Source organism: Tachypleus tridentatus, chromosome 3 (genome assembly GCF_004210375.1).
Source record: "Tachypleus tridentatus isolate NWPU-2018 chromosome 3, ASM421037v1, whole genome shotgun sequence".
NCBI lineage: Eukaryota > Metazoa > Arthropoda > Merostomata > Xiphosura > Limulidae > Tachypleus > Tachypleus tridentatus.
In genome coordinates this window covers 95054013-95078008 of record NC_134827.1, presented here as the reverse complement: position 1 = coordinate 95078008, position 23996 = coordinate 95054013, and the positions used below count along the sequence as shown (strand labels likewise).

Here is a 23996-nt window from a genome sequence, read left to right as displayed (position 1 = left end):
TCGAATGGCACAGCGTTATGTCTGCGGCCTTACACCGCTAGAAACCGAGTTTCAGTACCGTAGTGGGAAGAGAACAGATAGCCTATTGTGTAGTTTTTCACTTAACTACAAACACAAAAGTACATAATGTCAAAAGCGGGTCTTCCCATCTTGCTAGTGGCTCAGTACATGGTGCGAATAATCAACTGTGTAGTTCTCTAAAGGCGATAAAGCAGTTTAGTTGGTCATCTATTATAAAGAACATAATGGCACTGCATGGCCAGGTGGTTAAGGCACTAGACTCGTAATCTGCGGGTCGTGGGTTCGAATCCCCGTCACACCGAACATGCTCGCCCTTTCAGCCGTGGTGGCATTATAATGTTACGGTCAATCCCACTATTCGTTAGTAAAAGAGTAACCCAAGAGTTGGCTGTGAGTGGTGATGACTAGCTGCCTTCCCTCTAGTCTCACACTGCTAAATTAGGGACGGCTACCGCAGATAGACCTCGAGTAGCTTTGCGCGAAATTCAAACCAAACTCTCTTACGTTTGTCGTGTCGAATTTTTCAAAAGTTAACAAAAAATTATTCATATTTATAGACCATTGAATGAAATTAGTCACATATTAAATAATATTAAAGATGTAACTTATGTAATGGACAGAAACTGGTGTGTGTGAAATCAGATGTGAATATGGTGTGTGTACGTTGGTCAAAGAAGGTTAAATTTAAAATTAAGAGTAAATGAATGTAAGAGAAATATTAATGTACGTAATTCTAAACTAACTGAACAAGCGTATTATACTGATCATGTAATTGAATGGGGTAAATTAAAACTATTATTTTAGCTCAACCGAATGATATGATGACTAAAAGTATTATAGAAACTACGGAAATAATGAAACATGTCAAAATAATTCTTATATCATAAATAAGAATGAATGATTGGGAAGTCGGTAAATGCGCAGGTGGCGTGATTTTCTTTAAATTCAGTACGTAAAGTAAGTAATAACTTGACCAGTGGTTGTTGTGCATATCTGGTTTGCCAATATTTTGTTTTCAAACCCTTGAGGTTGAACTCAATTGACGTCTAAACATGTAGTGTTCATTGATCGGTCGTAGAATAAAGTTTTTAATTTGTGTACTAAAACGTTGATTGTTTGAGTATTTGAATGATATATGTACACAAGTCCCTTGAACTTTAACCTTTTAATACTAACCACCTTTTACAGGCATACGACAAACTATTGGCAATTTGTGAAGTGCTAATTTTTCTTGTCATTAAATTAATCCTGTGTAAGGGCTATCGATATATAGCCAGTATTAGTCGGTAAATGCGCAGGTGGCGTGATTTTCTTTAAATTCAGTACGTAAAGTAAGTAATAACTTGACCAGTGGTTGTTGTGCATATCTGGTTTGCCAATATTTTGTTTTCAAACCCTTGAGGTTGAACTCAATTGACGTCTAAACATGTAGTGTTCATTGATCGGTCGTAGAATAAAGTTTTTAATTTGTGTACTAAAACGTTGATTGTTTGAGTATTTGAATGATATATGTACACAAGTCCCTTGAACTTTAACCTTTTAATACTAACCACCTTTTACAGGCATACGACAAACTATTGGCAATTTGTGAAGTGCTAATTTTTCTTGTCATTAAATTAATCCTGTGTAAGGGCTATCGATATATAGCCAGTATTATCTTCACCCGAGGGATCAAAACATCATTGTTGTATAAAGGACAGTAGTTCAATTCGCGTTATTTGATTCCCAGAAGACAGATATTTCTTGCAAGATGGGTGGATTACAGCTGTCAGCTTTATATGAAAACGTAGTAAATTAATCTACGTGAAATACGTTTTAAGCTGTTTTGTTCTGTTTGACATTTTAAGCTGCGAAATACTTTTACCCAGTGTACAAAATTTGAATAATAGGTGAATTGAGTAAACTGGAATCCTATTTCATGAAAAAATTTGCATCTCTTTGTCACATAAGTTTACATTCACATATGTGGTTAACTGGACTACTTGTTTTGAATTTCGTGCAAAGCTACTCGAGGGATATCTGCGCCTAATTTAGCAGTATAAGACTAGAGGGAAAGCAGCTAGTCATCAACACTCACCGCCAACTCTTGGGCTATGCTTTTACCAACGAATGGTGGGTTTGACCGTAACATTATAACGCCCCCACGGCTGAAAAGGCGAGCATGTTTGGTGCGACGGGGATTCGAACCCGCGACCCTCGGATTACGAGTCGAACACCTAAACACGCTTGGCCATGCCGGGCCTTAACTGGAATAACTATTACCGTGCCTGATACAATAAAAAAACATATGACGATAAATACTAATATTATGTTGCAAAAAATACTATGTAGTAATGTCTATAATATTACCTAACTGCGGGCGATAATACAAGTACCTTTGATGTTTTCAATCTCATGCGATACTTGACCTATATTAAGCTATATTTATAGTCGACTTTCACACCAACGAGAAATATTGTGATTTGTCCATATTTTTCTACGTGTAATCGAAAATAGGGTGTTTAAAAATGCAATTTGTAGGACTTGTGATTGTTTTGACGTCCAAGTAAAATGAACGACTGATTGTGTGCGTGTGTTATCGGTTCGTTTGCCAAACGGTCATTGTACTTTAAAACACTTTTTGAACATGAGAAAGCTATATAAAGCTACGCTTTTTTTTTTAACCTAGAAAGGGTAAATAAAAATATAGTGTTTTCAAGACTTGTTTGAATTCACTTAGTATTCTTGTATTGAAAACAGTCTTTTAGCTTGATCTGTGTAAGCAACATTACTGTAATAATAATATAAAACAGTGGACTAAGTAAATTTTTAATCGAGCCTTTTCAAGTTAATTCGTAACAAGAAATACAAATGTGAATTACGGAGGGGTATCGTCGTTGGGAAAGCAGTTTGTCATCCTTTTTTGTAAGATGGGCACAGCGTCGCCTAGTTGTCAGAGGGATTGATTCGAAATCTGCGGGTCGCGGGTTTGAATCCTCTTCACCAAACATTCTCGTTCTTTCAGCTGTGGGGGCGTTATGATGTAATGTTTAATCCCACTCTTTGTTGGTAAAAGAGTAGCTCAAGAATGAGCAGTGGGTGGTGGTGATTAGTTGCCTTTCCTCTAGTCTGTCATTACTAAATTACGGACAGCTAGCGCAGATAGCACTCGAGTGGTTTTGCATAGCATTCATAACGAACCGAACATATGTAAGGTCGAGCGCGGCACATTGGACAAGTTGCACACGGTGGACTTGAGGTTTAGTGTTTCGTCTCACGTTACTGCCAAAAAAAAAAAAAGTTCGCACTTTGGGACCATGGATGCATAATAAGAGTGACTACCAGATCCCACTATTCGGTTTAACAAGAGTAGCCCAATAATTGGCGGTGGGTGGTATTGATTAACTGCCTTCCTTGTAGTTATCACTTCAAATTAGTGATGGTTAGAACAAATAAATTGCCATTTGTGTAACTGCGGGCGAAATGTAACATTTTTTTATTCCAACAGAATATCTGTAAAACCCTAATAAATGATGTTTGGATTTCTAATAGTGCCCGTCAGAGAGAGAAGGTACTTCGTTTGGTTATACAGCTCAAACGAGTCATAGAAATCTTTATTTTTCAGTTACTTATCACACATACTGATCGCAGAACATGAGTAATAAATAATAATATTCACAGCATTTATTTTGTGATTTTAAAAAAGTATTTTGAAAGTAATGTATATGACCCAATATATCACGTCTTGTGTACCAGTATAACTTGATCTGTTACACGTCTGTACTTCCTGCTCGTTTGATGTCTTTCGAATAAATCGTAACGTGCCTGTTTTTAGTTTTTTTCTTTTGTAGTAATGTTATCTGGTCTGTGATCACGTAGTAAACAGGGGAACGCTGTCGAGGTTACCTATTTTAACACCAATAAGAAGTAGAAACTTCCAGCTACTGTTTCAAAGGCTTGTTTGGAAAATAAGTTTTGATGACTCATGGTTTTGGAATTTTTAGTTCTCTTGTTTTAAAAGTAGGCTTAAGCTATAAGTTATATATGCAAAATATTTTGCCTTGGGGGGCGTGAAATGTTTGCGTTTATCACATAGCTGTTTAGCGGTATAACTGTTACATGAATAGAATCGCAAATTTTTAACTTTGCAAACTTTCACGCTTATAAAATGCAGTATAAAAACGCGTGTGACAATGTGCTTTACTGTACTGTTTTTTTTTTTTTTTTTGCTCACTACAAGACAAGAACGGTATCCTAATACACCATTATTGTAATATATTAAATTATTGATTTAATTTTTTTTCTTTCTATGATTTCGTAGTATTTGGCCATTTATTTGTTTTGTAATCTTCTACCAATAAACACCAAATGGTTCTCAGCGTTAAGTGCATGGTTGGTAGAGTGACTAGTATTTAAGAAAACCAAAATGAAAAACTATTCGTCCATTCATGTGTTAGGTAGTGGTGGCGTGCGAGCAACGGCGACAGTTGTCTTTGTCCAAATCGGAAAAAAAAACCCAAAAAACAACAACTAGAGATGGAAAGAAACAAAAAGTCAGAGTTACAGTATTGATTGTGAAACCTCAGGAAAACGTAATACGAGCATGTTCACATACTTTTGTTTTTCTCTCTTTATTTCGTGTGAAGAAACTGTAAACCTTTGCATTATTCAAAACCTTTACTGTAACTAATTGTAAAATAATCATATGGTGAACATGTTTCACTGTATGAAATGTTTCCCATGTGTTTATCCGTTCGTTTATTGACCTTAAACTGGTTATGTTGAAAAACAAAATAAAATCTTTGGACAACTTTAGGTATTTTTCTGTTTTTTTTTTTTTTGTTTTTTTTTTTTGCTCAGCAGAAAATATTGTTTGGGATGAGTTAATATTGACTTTTGATCAAAACATAGATCAGAACTAAAAATGAGTGCCTATTAATGAGCTTAGCTAATTAAATATAATATTCAAATTATATTACCTGTAACAGTTAGAATGCATTGTTTATCATTTGGTCCTTCTTGCTGAGATATATGAGATAGGTGTTGGATGTTTGGCTAGTTGTGGATGTTCCTTAGCCATTGGGGGAAGAAAAAAAAGATTTTTTAGTAGGGCCAATGTCAAGTTTTGTTTTTTATGGATTTTATGGGTTCTTCTAGATAATGTTGGTATCGTGAATGTGACTTTCATATAGAGAGTCAGTTTCACAACATATCAGTACATCTTTCAGATGAGTTTCTGAAAACCAAACATGGATGGTTTTAATGCAGTGCTTCTTATAGTCTCATTAACAAATAGTTGTTTAAACTCCAGACATTATTAAATTGAGTGCTTCAATTAATATATGATTTGTTTGGTGATGGCAGAAGTGTTTTTGAAGTCTAGCTTTATCTGATGCCTTTGTATAACATTGGGTTCCTCAAAAGTCACTTCCACCATTAAGAAACTAATGTACATAAAGCTTGGTCGTGGACAAATTAAATCGTGTGGAAGATAATGTAGTCACTTACATGAATATTATTGTGGATAATGGCTTTTATAACCAGAGGTACCTTATAATGTGATAAAAATAACACACTTTGTGAGTCTGTGTTCTTCAGTTCAAGAAGTTCTATAACAATAAAATGTTTCCTTCCACTCTTATCACTAATTGAACAAGATAAATTTTTCAACCAAATTTATGTTTAGCCTTAGATTCATGTGTTCATAGAGGTAAACATGAGTTGGAATTATAAGGAAAAAATTCTACTTTACAGTTTTATGTGAAATTATTGGTGTACCAAAAAAGTCTTTCGGTACTTTCTCATTCAATAACTGTTGAAAAAAAAAGAATGTAAATTACATTTCTCTCTGTTCTTTTCTTGTGGCTCAAATCTTTTAACGTGACCTCAGGACTCTGCTGAACATAGAGACATAGATAAACCTCTATTTAAGTAGGGAATTTAATGCATGTAAATATCACTTTTTTTGAAGAGATTAGGTCAATTTATGAAAACTTTGAAAATATGCATAGTGGTTATACAGAAAATTTGGTCTGGGAAATTATATCAGTAATAAAACAAACTTGGAGGCTGTTTCAACATATATCTGATACAGATCTGTATATTTTTTAATTTTAAGGTAAAATTTAAAACACTTCTTTCAAAAAATACATGCATTTTCTTGAAATTTAAGAGCTGAAAGTATTAATGTATTATAGTTCAATATATATGCCTTTATGCAAAATTGTGCTAAATTTATTTTTCCAATTTTGTTCATTAATTTTCTGAAAATATTGTTAAAATGTATTTAATTTATCATTCTGATTGCTTTGACTATTTTTAATTTGCAATTCCCTGATGATTATTGTTACCCTTACCCCTATAGGTCGAGGGGTGAAGGATGTTGCAGGTGGGTCTGGGTCTCTGTGTGTGTGTGTATCTGTGTTTCTGCACATCTTTAAAAATAGACCACAATACACAACAGTTGTACACAAGATGGGAAATCACTATGGAACAGTCTTTCTCAAAGTTGGTCTGGATTCATTTCTGGATATGGATTCTGGTTAATTTTGGAGCATTTTTAGGACATTTTTGTGGTTTTTGGTTAATATCTGTAAAGTTTGATTGGATTTGTACTATATCTTAAGAGCACATTAAGGTTGACTCCTCATCACACAAAACAAAAAAATCTAGATTATTGGTTATTCTGGATCTGAGAAGGATGTTCTGGGTTTTTAAAGGTGAACTTTGATGTTATTCAATTTAAATGCATGCAATTTTGAAAATGAGCAGCAGGAAAAGGGTGGGCAATCTCTCTGATTACTTTTGCTTGGTTTTCTATGATTGTAAAATAACGTGTTTTCAATCATGAAACAGTATATGTTTACAGATGTGAAAGATTTGCAAGTTTCAGTATTGATACATTTTAAAAATTATTTTTATAAACCATATATATTTATTTTTTAATTTAATCTGATATTAAGAGAGTAAATAAATTCTCATTCATGAGGTTAATAATTTAAACTAACTTACATTAATCAATTACAACACTTTCTCCACATCTCAATGCTGGGGAATCTGTTTATGGGTTTCAAGTAAAGTCATGGCAACAAGTGGTTAGTGATGTCAAGGTATCAAGGAGCTTGTTCGTCAGTTTAAGGTAGCAGGGATCTGGCTTGTTAGGTTGAAGTAGCAAGGAGCTGGCTAGTGATGTCAAGGTATCAAGGAGCTTGTTCATCAGTTTAAGATAGCAGTGATCTGGCTTGTTAGGTTGAAGTAGCAAGGAGCTGGCTAGTGATGTCAAGGTATCAACGAGCTTGTTCGTCAGTTTAAGGTAGCAGGGATCTGGCTTGTTAGGTTGAAGTAGCAAGGAGCTGGCTAGTGATGTCAAGGTATCAACGAGCTTGTTCGTCAGTTTAAGGTAGCAGGGATCTGGCTTGTTAGGTTGAAGTAGCAAGGAGCTGGCTAGTGATGTCAAGGTATCAAGGAGCTTGTTCATCAGTTTAAGGTAGCAGGGATCTGGCTTGTTAGGTTGAAGTAGCAAGGAGCTGGCTAGTGATGTCAAGGTATCAACGAGCTTGTTCGTCAGTTTAAGGTAGCAGGGATCTGGCTTGTTAGGTTGAAGTAGCAAGGAGCTGGCTAGTGATGTCAAGGTATCAAGGAGCTTGTTCGTCAGTTTAAGGTAGCAGGGATCTGGCTTGTTAGGTTGAAGTAGCAAGGAGCTGGCTAGTGATGTCAAGGTATTGAGGAGCTAGTTAGCGATGTTGAGGCAGTGAGGAGATTGGGATACTAAGAAGCTGTGGCTCGTGAGGTCAGAGTTGTAAGAAACTGGTTAATGAGCTCAAATTAGCAAGAAAATAACTACAATTTTGTATAATACTATGGGAAGACTACTTTTGAGATAAAAGTAACAAGGAGTTGGATACTGAGGTCATGGTACCAAGAAACTGGCTGTAGATCAGGGTAATATGAAGCTATTTAGTGGGGTCAAGGGAGCAAGAAGCCAAGAAGCGAGTCTGGATAACCAGAAAGTGGCTATTGAGATGAAAATGGTTAGAAGATGGTTGATATGATAAGGATAACTAATGAGAAGCTGATTAGTGAAATCAGAGTACTGAAAGGCTGTTTTGTGAGAAAAAGTCAGCCAGATGTATTTTGTAAAGTGATTGAATTACCATTCAGTGAATGAAGCAAAATTAAGGTGTGTTTACTTTAATAACTTTCAGCATTGAAATTGAACTGGCAAAAAAAACAGACATTTCAAAACTTTTATCTTAAGTAGAAGAGTATACAGCACGTGGTTCCATCCTATATTACATATCATTGTTTTTACTATTTATTATATGTTTCTGTTATTCTTTTATTTTTTTTATCTAACCTAATAAACTTCAATTTTTTATTTCTTTGCTGTACTTGTGCTACCTTTACTGTTCTTCTTCTTGACTCTACAGTTAAACAATAATTTATATGGTAGTGATTAATCTCTGTCAATCAAAATGCTCCAAAGTTACAATGCCGGCTATTTAAAAGGATTTGATTGGTCACAAGACATTGTTATGGAGGATGAAATTGAATTTTACGTATGCTGATGTCATATTATTCAAGGAAGATGAAACTTATGACAGGTCAAAGAAACCACGAGAGTTTGTGTTTGTAGTAAGTTCATCCTTTCTAAATGTCAGTTTCACTGACAATATAGATTAGAATTTTTAATTTTTCTGTTTAACTGCTTTTAGTCAAGTATGACTATATTAGGATTATTTTGCATTGGTAGCTAAGAACATTAAGTTAAAACTAATATTTTAGGCTTACCAAACTCTGGGATATTTTTGGGATTATGGCCTACAATATTTAACAGTTATTAGAAGATGCAGTTTGATCATTATGATTAAGGACATTAAATCAATGTATTAAATTACATGTATTTATTACTGTGTTGAATTTTAGTTCTGACCTATGTTAGTAGCTCGCTTTGATTAGAAGTTAATATTAAAATATTGTTGGTGAGATTAAGGTGGGAAAACTAGTGAGAGAAAATAAAATTACACTTGTTATTCAGATGAAGGTATATATATATATAAAACTTAGCTAAATGGATACCATTAGGAAAATTAAAGTAAGAACAAGTTAACTAGTCAATGAAAGTAGAAAGAATGTGGTGAGTTGAATGGGTACAGCAAGGGGTTATCAAAATAATAGTAAAGTAATTTGTGTGGTGAAGTTAGAATGTTGCTGGATGTGAAAAGTGTAACAGGCATATTACAGTTTTATTGATTACATTTTTGTAGTTTGTAGTTTTTATAATGAAACTACATTAGGAGTAGTGCACATTAGGTGTGGCACAGAGTTGGACAGTTAATGGAATTTGACAATCAATTAACTGCTGGGCAGATTTATTAAGTACATTCAACTAATTGATGAGACTTAGGTAGTTGGACTAATCAAAGCAGGGTAAGTGAAGACTAACTTTGACTACTTGGTTATTTTTGCAACATTAATCACAATTTTAATTAACTGATTATTCTACCTGGCACTAATTAATGGAAGTAGCACTCACAGGTAATTGATTAATCAAACTAATCACTCAGCTTGTAGATTAATTGGTCAGCTACTTTCAGTTAAATACAGTAAAAGTAATATTTATTTGCAGATGGAGCTCCTTTGAGCTTGTAAGTAAAAATCAGTACTATGACTGGATCCACAGAAAGGTGTTTGACTGAGTAGTTGTGTGTTTGAAGATTTGGAAGAACATTACACTATCACTGAACAGTTTATAAATAGGCTTAAGTGCTAGTCACATAAAGCCTGAACATCCTGTTTAGCTTTATATCATGTATGAAAACAAGTAATATTTCTTCTAGTACAGGATGTGTGTAGTTATAATATATGCAGTTATTATATTCCTGAATGTAATGCCTTGATGTACTGCTATGCTTCAGTTTAAAACTAAACATCAAAGTAACTTTAGGCTGTTCCAACTTATGTAACCTGTCAAGTTATGAGATAATTACCTTTGTCAGTAGTAGACTGTATCTCAACACGGAGTTGGAAGCTTGGAATGTCATTAGAATCTCGGTCATAAGCTACATGCAGAGCAACTAACAGCTTATTTTTTCAGTTTATGTTAGTGGAGATAGGTGATTTGTGAAACTTGCCAGCTGACTAAACATTGGCTTCATTAATCAGTTGAATTCAACAAATGAATAATTTTCATGAAATGGCCAAAACAAGAACTTTTTGACACTAATAGTTGGGTTTTGATAAACGTGTGCAAAAAAACAGATAGTGCATTATGTTTACTTGTGCATAACAATAAACAAACATACTGGCAATATTTTAATTTCTTGGATGGATGAAGTAATCAAAATAGTGATATTGGAAGCAATAATAATTGGAAACATTAATTATGATTAATTAATTAATTTTTGTAACAGTTATGGATTTAATTTCAATTTTGGTTTTTGAATAATTGAAATAATTAGAACTGTAGTAGCTGGAAACTAGTCAATTATTTGTGTGACATTACTTGATTTTATCTCAAATTTGATTATTTCATGTCACACTAATCAATGTGAACAGTGTTTGTAGATAATTAGTTGTATTGATTAATTATTCAACTCTGTATATTAGTGTGTATGAAAACAAATACTTTTACATGTTTAGGAAAAGTACTTTCGTTTAAGATACAATTACTTATTGTTCCAAAGAGATGCAGTATATCATAACATGCTAAATGTATTTGGTATCAAATGGATCCTTTTATGTTGTAATTAGACTGTGTATATTTTCTTGCTTAACAAAATACAATATCTAAGTTTAATGGTGATATTTTTAAACATAGTTTTCAGCAGTCCCATAAGTGCAAAAATGTGATTTTTAATAAACATGACATGACTGATATCACATCCATCAGAATAACATCCTGTTGTTAAAGATATTTCTAGAACTGTGGAAGATGTGATTGAACAAACATCTATTTTTGGATATTGTCTGTTTTGTCGAAGTAGAGGATACCAACTCCTAATTTTTATTTTTATCTTTGCCTCACAAAATATCATGAGATGTAATTCAACAAGTGCAAAATACTATTAATTTTTAGGACTAGAGTAAAGGTTATGGTTAGCATCTTTGTGATTGAATATTAGTTTTACCATTTTAGATTATATTGTATCAGTATATTTTCTGTGATTTGAACTCTGAACAAATGTCTACCAAATACATTAATGTTAAATAGATGTATATTAATGTGTTTTATTTTTCACCACTAGTTGTTCACTTGCATCTTTGGGTTGGAGAGAGGGCATCGGTTAGGTTTACTGATCCATCATTTTTATTATAACAAGTAGTTGGCAAAACATTAACCATTGATAAATTTATAACACTAACAAACATACAAGACTGATAAATTATACAATATTAGTTATTAATATTGCTTACTGTCCTCAGAACCCTCAATTTATTATGCAGTAGTGATGGGATGGGTAGGATCCCCCTCAAGATCATTAGTGAAGAATTAAATTCATTGTTTCAAGCAACTCAAGATTTCTCCACTTTTTTCAATGAGGACAAGGAACATCTTCAGTTAAATGTTTGTTTATTCTATCCGATATTAGCTTATGGGTCAATGGCTTAATTTTCAAGGGTCTGTGAATGTTGCAGATCACAAAATTGATTTTAAATTATAGTAACTAAAATATACAATTACAACAATATAATGGAATAGTACATGTTAAAATATTGTTGAAGAGGTTAGAGTTTCAGATATAAAATAAATGTAAAAAATAATAAATATAAAATAAATAATAATAATAGTATTATAGGGGCCAGGCAATGTATTTGTTGATGGAAGAGTGTTTGGATTGAACCAAAAGAGATTCTTTAAATTTGCTAACAGAAAATGTAAAGAATTGAACACAAATATCCTTACATTAACAGATACAAAGCTTGGCCCTTATAATACTATTATTATTTAATTGTTTTACCTTATTTTTAATTTATTATTTTTAACATTTATGTTTTGATCAGCCACCTTAACCCATTCAACAATACTTTTAGTATGCTTCAAGATGCACAGTTCTATTGTTGTAGCTCTGTATTGTTTTTCTTAACATCAGTTTTTTTAGCCTGTAATATTCATAGATCCTTGAAAAAGGAGTAAACCAAAATGTTGGGTTGGATAAGTAAACATCTGAAATCTTGTATTTGTTGAAAACGGTTTCTGTCCTTCAGTCAGTACTGAAAATTAAAAGAATAAACATTTTCTGCTTTTGATACTGATAACCTTGGAACTAACAGGGAGTGAGATTTTGTTAAATTAATATAAAGTGAAACCTTAGACATTTGAAGACATCTGTGACTCTCTATGTTTTTGTCGGAAATGAAGTAACAATTAAGAATTTGTAAAAAGTCCAGAAACAAGGGAATTAATTATAAGATTATTGGCTGTTTTTTAAGTAGGATTTCAAATTCAAGAAAACTTTATTTTCGTGTTTGTTTAATAAAGACATTTTTTTCTTTGCAGTTTTTATTCAGACAGATGGTGAGCTAAGGTATTTGGTTGATGGAGTATCTCTGCAAATGCATGATGTAAGGACTTTATATTCTAATTCTAAATTATAGACTATTAGACAAGTATATTAATTAATTTGTAACAGTTACAAAACAACTAGTTTTGGACCATTAATAACAAGGCTTGAGTGAACTCATAACTATACTGGTGCAAATTAATGTACTTTAGCTTTTTATTTGTTTATTTTAAACAGTTTTCTGTAATTACTTCCGTTTGTACCATGCAAACTTCAGTAAAGCTGAAATTTTCAGGAGGCATTTGAGTGTTAATAAAAAGTGATAGTTGTGTTGTATAGTATACATAATAATTATTCACAGTTAAATGTAGTTCTGCTTCTTAAAATTAATTTCATGCTTAAGAGATTAATTTATCAGTTCAATAATAAGATGTTGAAAATAATATAAATATTTACAAGAAAGGTTATTGCGTGTGAAGGATTTTTTGTGTGTTAGAGTAATGAGCCTTGAACTAGCTAACAAGTATTTTGTTTTATTTCAGTGTGTGAGTTATATGTATTAATTTAAAGTTTGTGAGTACTTTGTTTTATTTCAGTGTGTGAGTTATATGTATTAATTTAAAGTTTGTGAGTACTTTGTTTTATTTCAGTGTGTGAGTTATATGTATTAATTTAAAGTTTGTGAGTTCTTTGTTTTATTTCAGTGTGTGAATTATGTATTAATTTAAAGTTTGTGAGTACTTTGTTTTATTTCAGTGTGTGAATTATATGTATTAATTTAAGGTTTGTGAGTACTTTGTTTTATTTCAGTGTGTGAGTTATATGTATTAATTTAAGGTTTGTGAGTACTTTGTTTTATTTCAGTGTGTGAATTATGTATTAATTTAAAGTGTTTTTTTTTTAGATTTAAAAATAATATTGAGTTGTTTGGATAACATTTCATATATTTATAAATGTGTTAGCAAAATTGTTTTTGGAAGCATTTGTACCATTGTAAAGTTTAAAGTTAAGCCATGCATGATATATCTCAGACAGTCTTTAAAACTGCTGCCAGCCTTATGTGGTAATTTTTTAAATCCAGATTTCTTCAGTGCTTGTATGTTTATTGAAAATGTTTGGTTTGCAAACTAATGAATTATAGTTGGTTATGAAATATAATGTTGTATTTTATTAGTGTTTTGTAGTAAGATTTAAACTGGCTACAAATTTCAAGTTGTTGAAAATTACTATTTTCTTTACTAGTCACTTGCTGCTGAAAACACTTCTCCATTCAGGTACGTTTGTGACTCTCTTCCACACTTTTTAAATGGTACTTAGTACTTATGAGCGATTCAGCATTTATACTTGGTTTTCTAGCTACATGGTACTTCTCATTGAGCCTAACATGACAAGTTTAATATTATTTTCTGAAGTCCAATGTATGTTTTTACATGTAAAACTAATGCTGCATTTTCCTCTGCTAATATTATTTACTGTTTTTGCTGAGCAATATCAGATCTTCATGTGATGAGGCATTTTGTGTTTTGCATTTTTAAGAATGATTTTGTTCTTATTTCTGTTTATTGTTTACTGACTTTAACTGTGAATACATTATACACTGAGGTTAATATGATGCTAGAAGCATTCTTGTTTATGTAACATTAAAGCTTCCCCATGCACATTTATAGTAGAACAAACAGTTCTTGTCGTATACTTGTTTCTATACCTATAATCTAATTTAAATTGTGTGCATTACTCTTTTTAAATATGACTGTAAGACTGTTAATTATTTAGGAATTGAAATATTTACATTTAATAATACTGTATTTTATGGCAATAAGGACTTTATATGAACTTTGGAAATAGGACTAAATTATTTCAGTCACTAGTTTTATATAGTATATATTTTTTTAAAAGGACAAAGTAGTTACTCTTTTGCTCATTTTAAAATAGTCAATTTAGACAAGTAGGATTCCCTTTGACTTATTGAATGCCTGTTGTTGTCAAGTTTTAACTTATATTGTCAACAGAATCTGAATGAAACTCTACAAGTGTATTTTGCACATTGAGGAGCATGAACTACTTACCCGTACAATCTACTCTCCCACCTCGATGATGTATTGTAAAAATGTCAGTGGGAGTCTTGCATAAGCTCTGCTTTTCTGCCTTAATTAAGAGTTTCTCCTTAATATTTGTGCTGTTAATTTTGCTGTGACTTCAATGTTTCTGCTATTACCAGAATTTCTATAATATAATTGGGGGCCTTACTTGTGCAAATTACTAATAATAGTTCACTGAGTGAATTTTACGTGCAATATCAGCTTTGATAAATCAACTGTCCGTACCATTGTATTGATATTCGTGGGGGTTATAACAATTGTATAGATGTTTTATTTGTATAACAGTCTTGATTTTCATTGGGTTTTTTTGATGAAGGTTGATCTCATGTCTACTGATCTTCAGTATGCAGATCAGGATTTGTCTTCCTCATCATTAACCCTAATCCTGAGGATACATCTGTTATTCTCATTTCTTTTTTATTGTAGGTTTGTTGTATATTTTAATTTTAAGTATTGATCCTATCTCCATCATCCCCAGGGAGGGTGGGGGTGCTTTGTGATTCTCAATTTGGTTCTTGGAGGGAGGCCATTCATGTATTTTTTTTTTTTTACTTTGCTCCATCATCAGTTTCTAACTGGCACATTATATCTTTTATTCTGAGACTTTTTTTCTGCACTATTTGTAATTAAATTCATTCTTCTTATTATGGTAGGCAAGATCACATATCTACTCTGATGTTGTCCTTACTTTGGATCTTACTACTATATCATTGATTTGGCTATGATGGCTTTTTAATGTGACAGTTCTCAGTAGTTGTGCATCCCTAAGACACTATCAATGAAATCTTCATTCTCTTCAGAGGTTATCTTCAGACCTGTTATGTAATGAAATTCATCCTTCTGTATTCATGCCTTTCATGTGTGGCTCATTTGTTGAATATTGGTTATCCTTATTGTACACCTCCCTGTACGATCTGGATTTGTTTCACTAATGCTGACTCTGAGCCGGGTGACATAATGAAAGACTTTTAGAACTATAGTATTCTCAGATATCCCATTCACACATTAGTTTCTTAGAGATTTGAGCTGTTCCGTATAGGTATTAGGAGTTTTTATACCCTTATTACACCATCACTGTGTTTTAGTACTTGCAGACAAGTTCATTATGGTGACATATATCAACAAGCAAGATGAAACTTGATCATGCTGTATTTGTTTGCTATGTTTTCTCTACTTACATTAACATCATGTGTCTCTACAAGCTGATATTTCACTGGTTATGCCGATGGTTTGATTATCTTGTTCTCTGTGCATTCAAAATGGCAGTGCATTGCTTTCTTGTGCTTTTCTGGTTTCCAGGTCCAAGTCCAGCTTCACCAGCACTGGATGCTTTGAACCTGCTTTGAGAGAATTTGTTTTTATTTCTCTATGTCTGCTATTTTCTTTCTTTTTTAAGTATTAAGCTAAGATCAGTTGGTCTTATTACTCATTTCATGTTGCTATAAGTTGATCTGCCTCATTACAGTGTTCAATTCCTTTGCCTGTCCCAAAGGGATTCTTTTCCATTGTATTTTGATAAATCTTCCACAACAACATTTGTTGTCAACAGGTTTACAGCTGACAGGTATGCAGACCTTTGTTAATTATCTGTCCTTTCTTCGTGCGTAGCTTGAATGTTGTCTTATTCTTGTAAATGCTCTGAGTTGACACTATACTAATCTTATTGGTCTCTCTGTTTTAGAGTTCAGGATTCAGTTGCTTGCCTTTTTAGTTTTTTATCCAACTTTTTAACAGCTTGTTTTTATTTTTTTCTATGCACCTCTATCATGACTGGAATTTGTATGTTTCTGTTGCTTGCTACAGAGCCATTTTCAGTTGTCATACAGTTATGTAGTTGAGTTGTGTCAACAGTAACTGTTACGATAAAATAAGGGTAAAAGAAATATCAATGGCATAAAAAATCTGACATTTCCTCAGTAAAATAAGTAAAAAAATAACTTTTTAAGGTAAAACGGTAAAGTGGACAAGCTGTAAAGGGTTACAAAGGGAATCCTGGCAACTCAAAACCAAGCTTAAATCCCACAGAAGATTATGACTCAGCATTTATAAGAAAGGATTCACGACTCTGACATGCTCTTTGACCTATGCACCTGCCGTTGGAAACCCGTGTATTTCTGTGGGGCTCAACATCCCTTTTCACAAAATTAGAGGTTTATGTGGTTTAGACATTTATTTAATTAAATATTTATATTAAGAAAAACTGTCTCTTTTTATGTGAAAGACTGTGGACAGTTTCATCCACTACTCAGGAATTGTGCATTTCACATATATATATATGTTTGGCCTAGCCAAAATTCCGCCTTCTGTGGAGGAGTTCCATTTTAAGATGTTGCCATTTGGAAGTAGGTAGATGCTGCCATCTGATTGCAGATGATACCTTAGTGGGTATCTTTTCACATTTCTGCACGAACATGCTTACATGGTATTTGCTGTTATCACTAGATGTCTCAGCTTCAACCAGGGTTGGAATTATCAAAATTTTTATTTACTTGTATTTTGGTGTTTCTCCTACACTGACCTTATGTCGTTGAACCCATCTTTGGGTCTTTCTTTAGTTAATTTTCTCTGCATCTAGTAACTTGGCTTGTAATGTGACTTACTGGTCATTTTCAATATGGATGTTGTAACTTCACATAAGACTGATCCACTCAGAGTGACAAAACAGGTCTGCTAATAAAGGGAGATTCAGTAAAGTACTTGCTACACAGTTATTCTATGTTCTTTAAAGTCTGAAGTTGTCATAAACAAAGAAACACTTAACATAAGTGTGTGATTAAAATGAATATTCAATTAAAACAAATTTAGTGAAAATATAGACTTGTCAGAATGGACAACTACTTTTACTGGAAAGTTAGTACCAATTCAGTGATCTCAAATTCCAAACTGATCACTCAAGATAATATTCCAGACTGTATCTTCTGAGATCTTTTTTTAGACTGAATATGTAAATAACATCAAAGTTGCCTAGAATGATTAGTGCTGCACGAGATTAGTTATTCCCCTGTGTCTGCCATTAGCACAGTTGTATGTCTGTGGGGTCACACTGCTTGAAACCAGATCATTCCCCAGTGAAATGTAAGAGAGAAGTTACTTGACCATCAATGGATAAAATATCTTGATTTCACATACCATAGATGACCTTACAAGTACCTTTCCTATGAGAAAACAAAAGTTCCTATTAGGTGAATGACATTGTACAATGGATAGCTAAAGTAAAATGAATTTAACCACATTCTTGTCCATTTAGGTGTGAACATAGCATAGAAAACAAATTTTGAAAAGGAAGTTGGAAGAACACTTACATAATTGGCTGAAAAAGGATTACTTTCTTTGAAGTGTGTCTTTTTGTAATGTGTGTCTTGATCTTGAGAATTGTCCATTGCAGGAATAGAACACATTTTTCTTCTCACCTGTTTATACTACCACCTGCCTCATTATTGGCTTCACAAGCTCAGTAGATATTAGAGCTCACAAAACTGAACTCTTTGCCTAAATTAAAGGGTTTCATGGGTGAAGAAGTCCATTGCTTATGATAATACCTTATTTTTGAGTATTCTTTAAGTGTATTCTTTTTATGAGGCTGGCCCATCCTGCTCATGTATGTTTTGCAAATTATTTTCTGTGTCTTGAATGTACTCCAGCTCTCTTTGGTTATACATTTCTTGTAGTGTAAATCAGAGGTATCCACACTGTGGTCTGCCAGTTCTCTTTGGATGTTCTGTAGAAATATTTTATATTTACACAAAGGAAGGGTTTGTAGATCCTGGAGCAAACCCAATATTTGAAAGTTAAAAAAAAATTTAACTGTACAGCAGGAAGAGGATGTACAAGTGAAAAATCTTAAACACTATGTTTAACTATATTAACAGCCTTCATTAAAGTGGGAAAATATAGTATTTACTTGGGAATTTTTGTTCATGGCAAAATGTCAACCTGCTTGCTGGGTTTCTTTATGAAAAAGAAGAATACTTGTTGAAAGTTTCTTGCAACACAGCTTAAAGGTCAGTACTAGAAAAAATTTACCATTAGAGTTAAAGATTCAGAGAATAGAAGAATACTCAGAACTTGCAGACAAAGCAGTCTGTTTTTTTATGCTATTTGCTATTGTGTCTCTTGCGTAAAACAGGATATTCACCACTTATGGCTTCGAAGTCCAAATACAAATGTAAGATCATTGCTGAAAGTGAAAGCTGATGCGTGTTACACCTAACATTACAGAAGGTTGGCCATTAAATAGTTTCACCCATGACATTAAAACATGTGGTTAATATTGTAATGATTTTTGTGCACTAATTTTGTTCAGCTATACTGCTGTTATGTAGTCTCTGAACAGAAACATTTGGGAACCATTGATTTAGTTTATTATTTTCTTCAGAGGTAAACTGAAGGTTTATGCAAAGTTTGTTTACAACATCCCTGCTTCTGTTATGAACAGTAGAAGGACATGTACTTGTGAAGAAACCTGTTTGAAGAGAAATATGTTTTCTAAAGAAATCAAAACCAGAGTGAATGGGATTTGGAAAGTAGATGTTTAAACTAACAAACTTCAGGATTTTGAATGTCACAAGTTTTGGTTTTTACTTTTGCAGGTTATTTTGGACAGAACATTAGAGTAACATTATTCAGCATTTAAAACTCAGAATTCATCGTTTCTTATTTTAATAGGAAGTTTGAATCTTAAATAGTATAGCTGTAGAAAAGTTTAAGGGTAACATGCCATCCTATTAGAGTTAGGATTTTTCTGAATCAGTGAAAATTTGGACCACGCAGGGTGATAGGTTGATATCTACCTGTTTATTCAATTTTCATGAAATCATTTTCGTGACTTTAGTGGCAATATGTGATTTACTAATAATAACATTCTTGAATTTGATATCTCTAATTTGTTTTACTATCGTGATCTAAGTAGTTTAAGGTTTTTATACTAAGTACTTGTGTAATGATATAATATCTTCCATAGCTTGCGTATAAATGTTATTTGATGTTGATTTAGTATCAGTTTGATGCAGTGTCACAGTTGAATAACCTGTGATTGGTACTATAAATAGTATATCAAATTACAGTTTGCTTCATATTACGCTACAGTTTAACAAACTCTGAAACTTTACATACCAAGTGAAATACAACCATTTTTACCATTTAGTGATTTTTGTCAGGAGCTAGAATTTGTTTTAACAGTATCAGTACGGGCTTTTGTAATTCTTTGCTTCTTAGGAATGGTTCTTCAGACCTGTTGCTTTTTCTTTAGTGTAACTTCAGGTAATTAAGGCACTTAAAAGTAGTAAATGTATAAGATGTTTCAGTATACAAATGGATCAGTGCATTTATCAAAACAAAAGTTTGGGAACACAAGAAATATAGAGCAAAGCCACACTGAAAACAGTATTAATAATTAACCCTAAACAGAGAGCTTTTCATCCAAACAGTCACTTCCACTACTCTCATCTAAAGTTGTAGGACTCTTTTGTTGTTTTCTCTGTGTGGTTTATTTTCAATTCTCAGGTGAAAGTAATTTAACAACCAGTTTATTTCTTCCAGTAAACATTTCTACAACCTTGAACCACTTTTAAATTGTTATAAGTTGTTCAGGCCTACATATACACTCCAACTGCACAGATTAACATGGTAACTCTCTTTTATCTTAACTAATTTTCAACTGACTTAGCTGTTTTTGGAATATCATTCTAGAACTTAACTTTGTTCTATAGGTCAAGCAACTGAATTAATTAATTCATTAAAGAACCACATGTAGAAAACAAAATTAAATAAATTATTAAATGTTCAAAATAAGCATGTTCTTTATAGATTTAAAAAAAAAGGGTGACTGCAAAAAACAATAGAAACACATTGGCTCTCAAAGGATACAAAAGATAAAATGAAAGAAAATCATTAAACATGTAAGATGTTTAAATTGATTGCAGTAATGAGAGATTTAGAGGATTATAAATGATCAAAACAGTTGGTCAAGCAAGAGGTCAGTAAATCATAAAAGGATTATGAAAAAAGATTGAATGAAAATATAAAGATGCATAGTAAGAATTGTTTTCAAATACCATAAGGGTAAGTAGAATGCTACCTTGGGAGTAGGTCCTTTGAGGGATGATACAGGAAGGCTAATATCTGATGATTACGGAGTGGCTGGGATATTGAATTTTACTTTTTGTTTAAGATTTTAATAATGAAGATTTGAGCAATGTTCCTCACCCTGAACCTCTGTTAATTAATAATGAGGTTAAATGATCACATTAATGTCTAAAGAATGATAAAACTTCTGGGTCAAATAATACTTTACCAGGAGTTTTGAAAAAGGTTAAGGATTAGCTATGTGAGCTACTTACTACTATTCTTTTGTAAGTCCTCAAACAGTGGGTAGGAGCCAGATGAGTGGAAGTTGGTAAATGTAGAGTCTTTGCAAGTCTGTGGATATTATTTTCCAGTGTTCTTCAAAGGTAAAGCATATCTTGAACTTTAATTTTTTGTAACTTTAGTGTCATAACAAGCACATTAGAAACATTTAGCTCTGAGCCCATCTGCCCATTTCAAAGATTTAGTGTATCTGGATTTTCGAAATGCATTTGACCAGCTGCCACATAAAATAAAGCAGAGGGTTGTCATAAACGAAGATCACTTGACCTTGGTTAATGCTGCAATTGGGGTATTTCATGACTCAGTGTTAGGGTCTTTCTTCTTTTTTGATTTACATCACTGACATAAATGAAGGAATGGTCAATAGATTATTTAAATTTGCTGGTAATATTAAAGTCTTAGATGTTGCCTTTACATAAAGATCTGAATTATTTCACGAGATATGTGGATAAGCAGCTGATAGCTCTGAATTATAATAAATACATGAGGGATGTTACAGTTAGTATATGATGAGATTGTGATGGGAATAACCTTATTAGTGTTATGGAAAAAAAGAATATTGGAGTTCTTTTTAATCAGTATCTTAAACCATCCAAGCAATGTGTTGTTGCTAGTGGCAAGGCAAATAGAATTTTAGGCCATATCTACAGAAGTATTGAATATGAATCTAAAGACTCTACAGTGTTATTGTACAGGCCAGTGGTTAGGCTACATTTGGAGTACTTCATTTATTGTTTAGATCCTTACCCTAGAAAGGACATTGAATTGTTGGAAAGGGTTCAGATGAGGGCTACTAGGATGATAACTAGGTGAGAAAGGTTGTAATACAAGGAATTAACAGTGTTGATGGCTCATCTTTTTTCACATTCAGTGGTGAGAATGGTAAGACTATTAGACACACATATAAATTTTGGAAGGGTAGGAGCCATCTTCAGCTGAGACAGTTTTATTTTTCTAACAGTGCAGTTGTTGGCCTTTGGAATTGGTTTAGTTTTGAATGTGGTTGATGCAGTTAATTTAAAGGAGTTTGAAGGAAGGCTTGAAGAATATTTGAATGATAAGGGCTGGCTTTGAGATTATTAATTTTCAATTTATTAGATAGGATGACCTAGATGGGCTGGAAGATCACTTATTCTCCTTTAATGTTATGTATCTACAATTAACATAAACTTAACATCACTTTAAGTCATCAAAAGCTGCAGCCCTCTTTAGATAGCAAATACATTAGAGCATTAAAAACTCAGATTACACCATTAATATTGCAAAAGAACAAAGTCCTAATAAGCTACCCCTCTTCAGTGGCACAGTTGTACATCTGCAGTCTTACAATGATAGATAGTAGGTTCCTGATACCCATGGTGGGCATATACCCCATTATGCATAATTTTAATCAAACAAACCAAACCTAATAAACTCTTCATAAAATTCTTCCCAAGTTAAAAATATCAAAAACAGTTTCACATGAACTTGTCTGTGATTTAGTACTTTATAAACTTTAAAGATGAAATGAGGGTGAAAACACAAACTTTTTATGTATTATTCTCAACAGATTTATATTTGCACTCTTTCAGAAGATTTCCAAGAAAGCTTTTGTCGTATCATATACTTTCGACATGATGGTCTTGTTTTGTGTTCATGTCCTACATGTAATTCTTTTTCGTTATTGCCGGATGGATTGTAAGGCCCAGCATGACCAAGTGGTTAAGGCGCTTATACATCTTGTTCTTCGTTTATTTTTAGCATATTGATGGTTAGGTCATCCTGATATAAGCAGTTTATTTTTATAAAAAAAAACAACCCATCATGGTTAGTTTCAAAAAAGATATCGACGTGATTAGTGTTTTTTTAAAAGTCCCATAATGTTGCAAAAATACGGAAATCTCTTTTTAGGCCCGACATAACCAGATGGTTAGGGCCCTCGACTTGTAATCTGAGGGTCGCGCGTTCGAATTTCCGTCGCGCCAAACATGCTCGCCTTTTCAGGTGTGAGGACGTTATATGTTATAATCAATTCTACCATTCGTTGGTAAAAAGAGTAGCCCAAGAGTTGGCGGTTGGTGATGATGACTAGCTGCCTTTCTTCTAGTCTTACAGTGCAAAATAAGGAACGGCTAGCGCAGACAGCCCTCATATAGCTTCGCGTGAAATTCAAAAAAACAAGCAAACAATGAATTGTTAAGTTGTAAAATGAAACAGCTTCATGTGTAAAAAGTGTATTATTTTCATCACCGTCATATGCCGTTTCGAAACTTTTTTTTTTTCTCTTTCAGTTAACTTTTGGTATAAGTAGAGTCAACAAAGGATAACACTTAGACTTAAGCGACTGTTTCTGTTAATAACGAAAAAAAGGGTCTAATTAATATTAATTTTTGGGTCAACTTCTAGGGTACTTAACACGACAGTGACTAATATCCGATTTTCACAGACTTGACATAAACGTGTGATAAATAAATCACCTTTCCCTGAATGTTTTGTAAGCTGGAAACAATTCGTCTCGTGGAATCGGATGGTTTTATTGTATCCTGCATATAAAATTTAACTCTGAAATTTCTAATTTTATTCTACTAAATAGTTTTTTTTTTGGGGGGGGGGGAAACTGTTTACAAGAAATTGTATTGAATTTTAATTTCAAATTCATTGCAAAATTACATTAACACCAGTAGCCACAGCCAGTGCTGGATTAACCAGCCACTGTCCCTTAGACGCAAAAAGAGAACCTTGTTTTGATCCGTATCGTTTTCTTGTGTTTAAAATGTAAGGAGAACCTTTGCACACGTTTAATTTCTATTTACACGTTTCTATATACATTATATGTATTCTATTTCCTTTATATGTTTTACATTCTAAAAAAAAAGTTAAATATTTGAAAGACCTCCTATCGTTTCGTTTGTTTTGAATTTTGCGCAAAGGTACACGAGAACAATCTTCGGCAGGCAGTCGTCCTCAGTTTACCAGTGAAAGCCAACTATTCATCACAACTCACCGCCAATTTTTGGGCTACTCTTTTACCAACGAATGTTTGTGGGAT

General features: G+C 33.0%; 1 protein-coding gene across 1 annotated transcript in view; it reads left to right on the top strand.

Moving 5' to 3' along the window:
- Tmem131 (Transmembrane protein 131) overlaps positions 1 to 23996 on the top strand; it is a 191871-nt gene that overhangs the window by 67145 nt on the left and 100730 nt on the right. Inside the window, exons 2-3 of the mRNA XM_076492169.1 lie at positions 12500 to 12564; positions 13746 to 13777. Coding sequence (XP_076348284.1) covers positions 12500 to 12564; positions 13746 to 13777 — 97 coding nt within the window. The remainder of the gene's footprint in view (positions 1 to 12499; positions 12565 to 13745; positions 13778 to 23996) is intronic.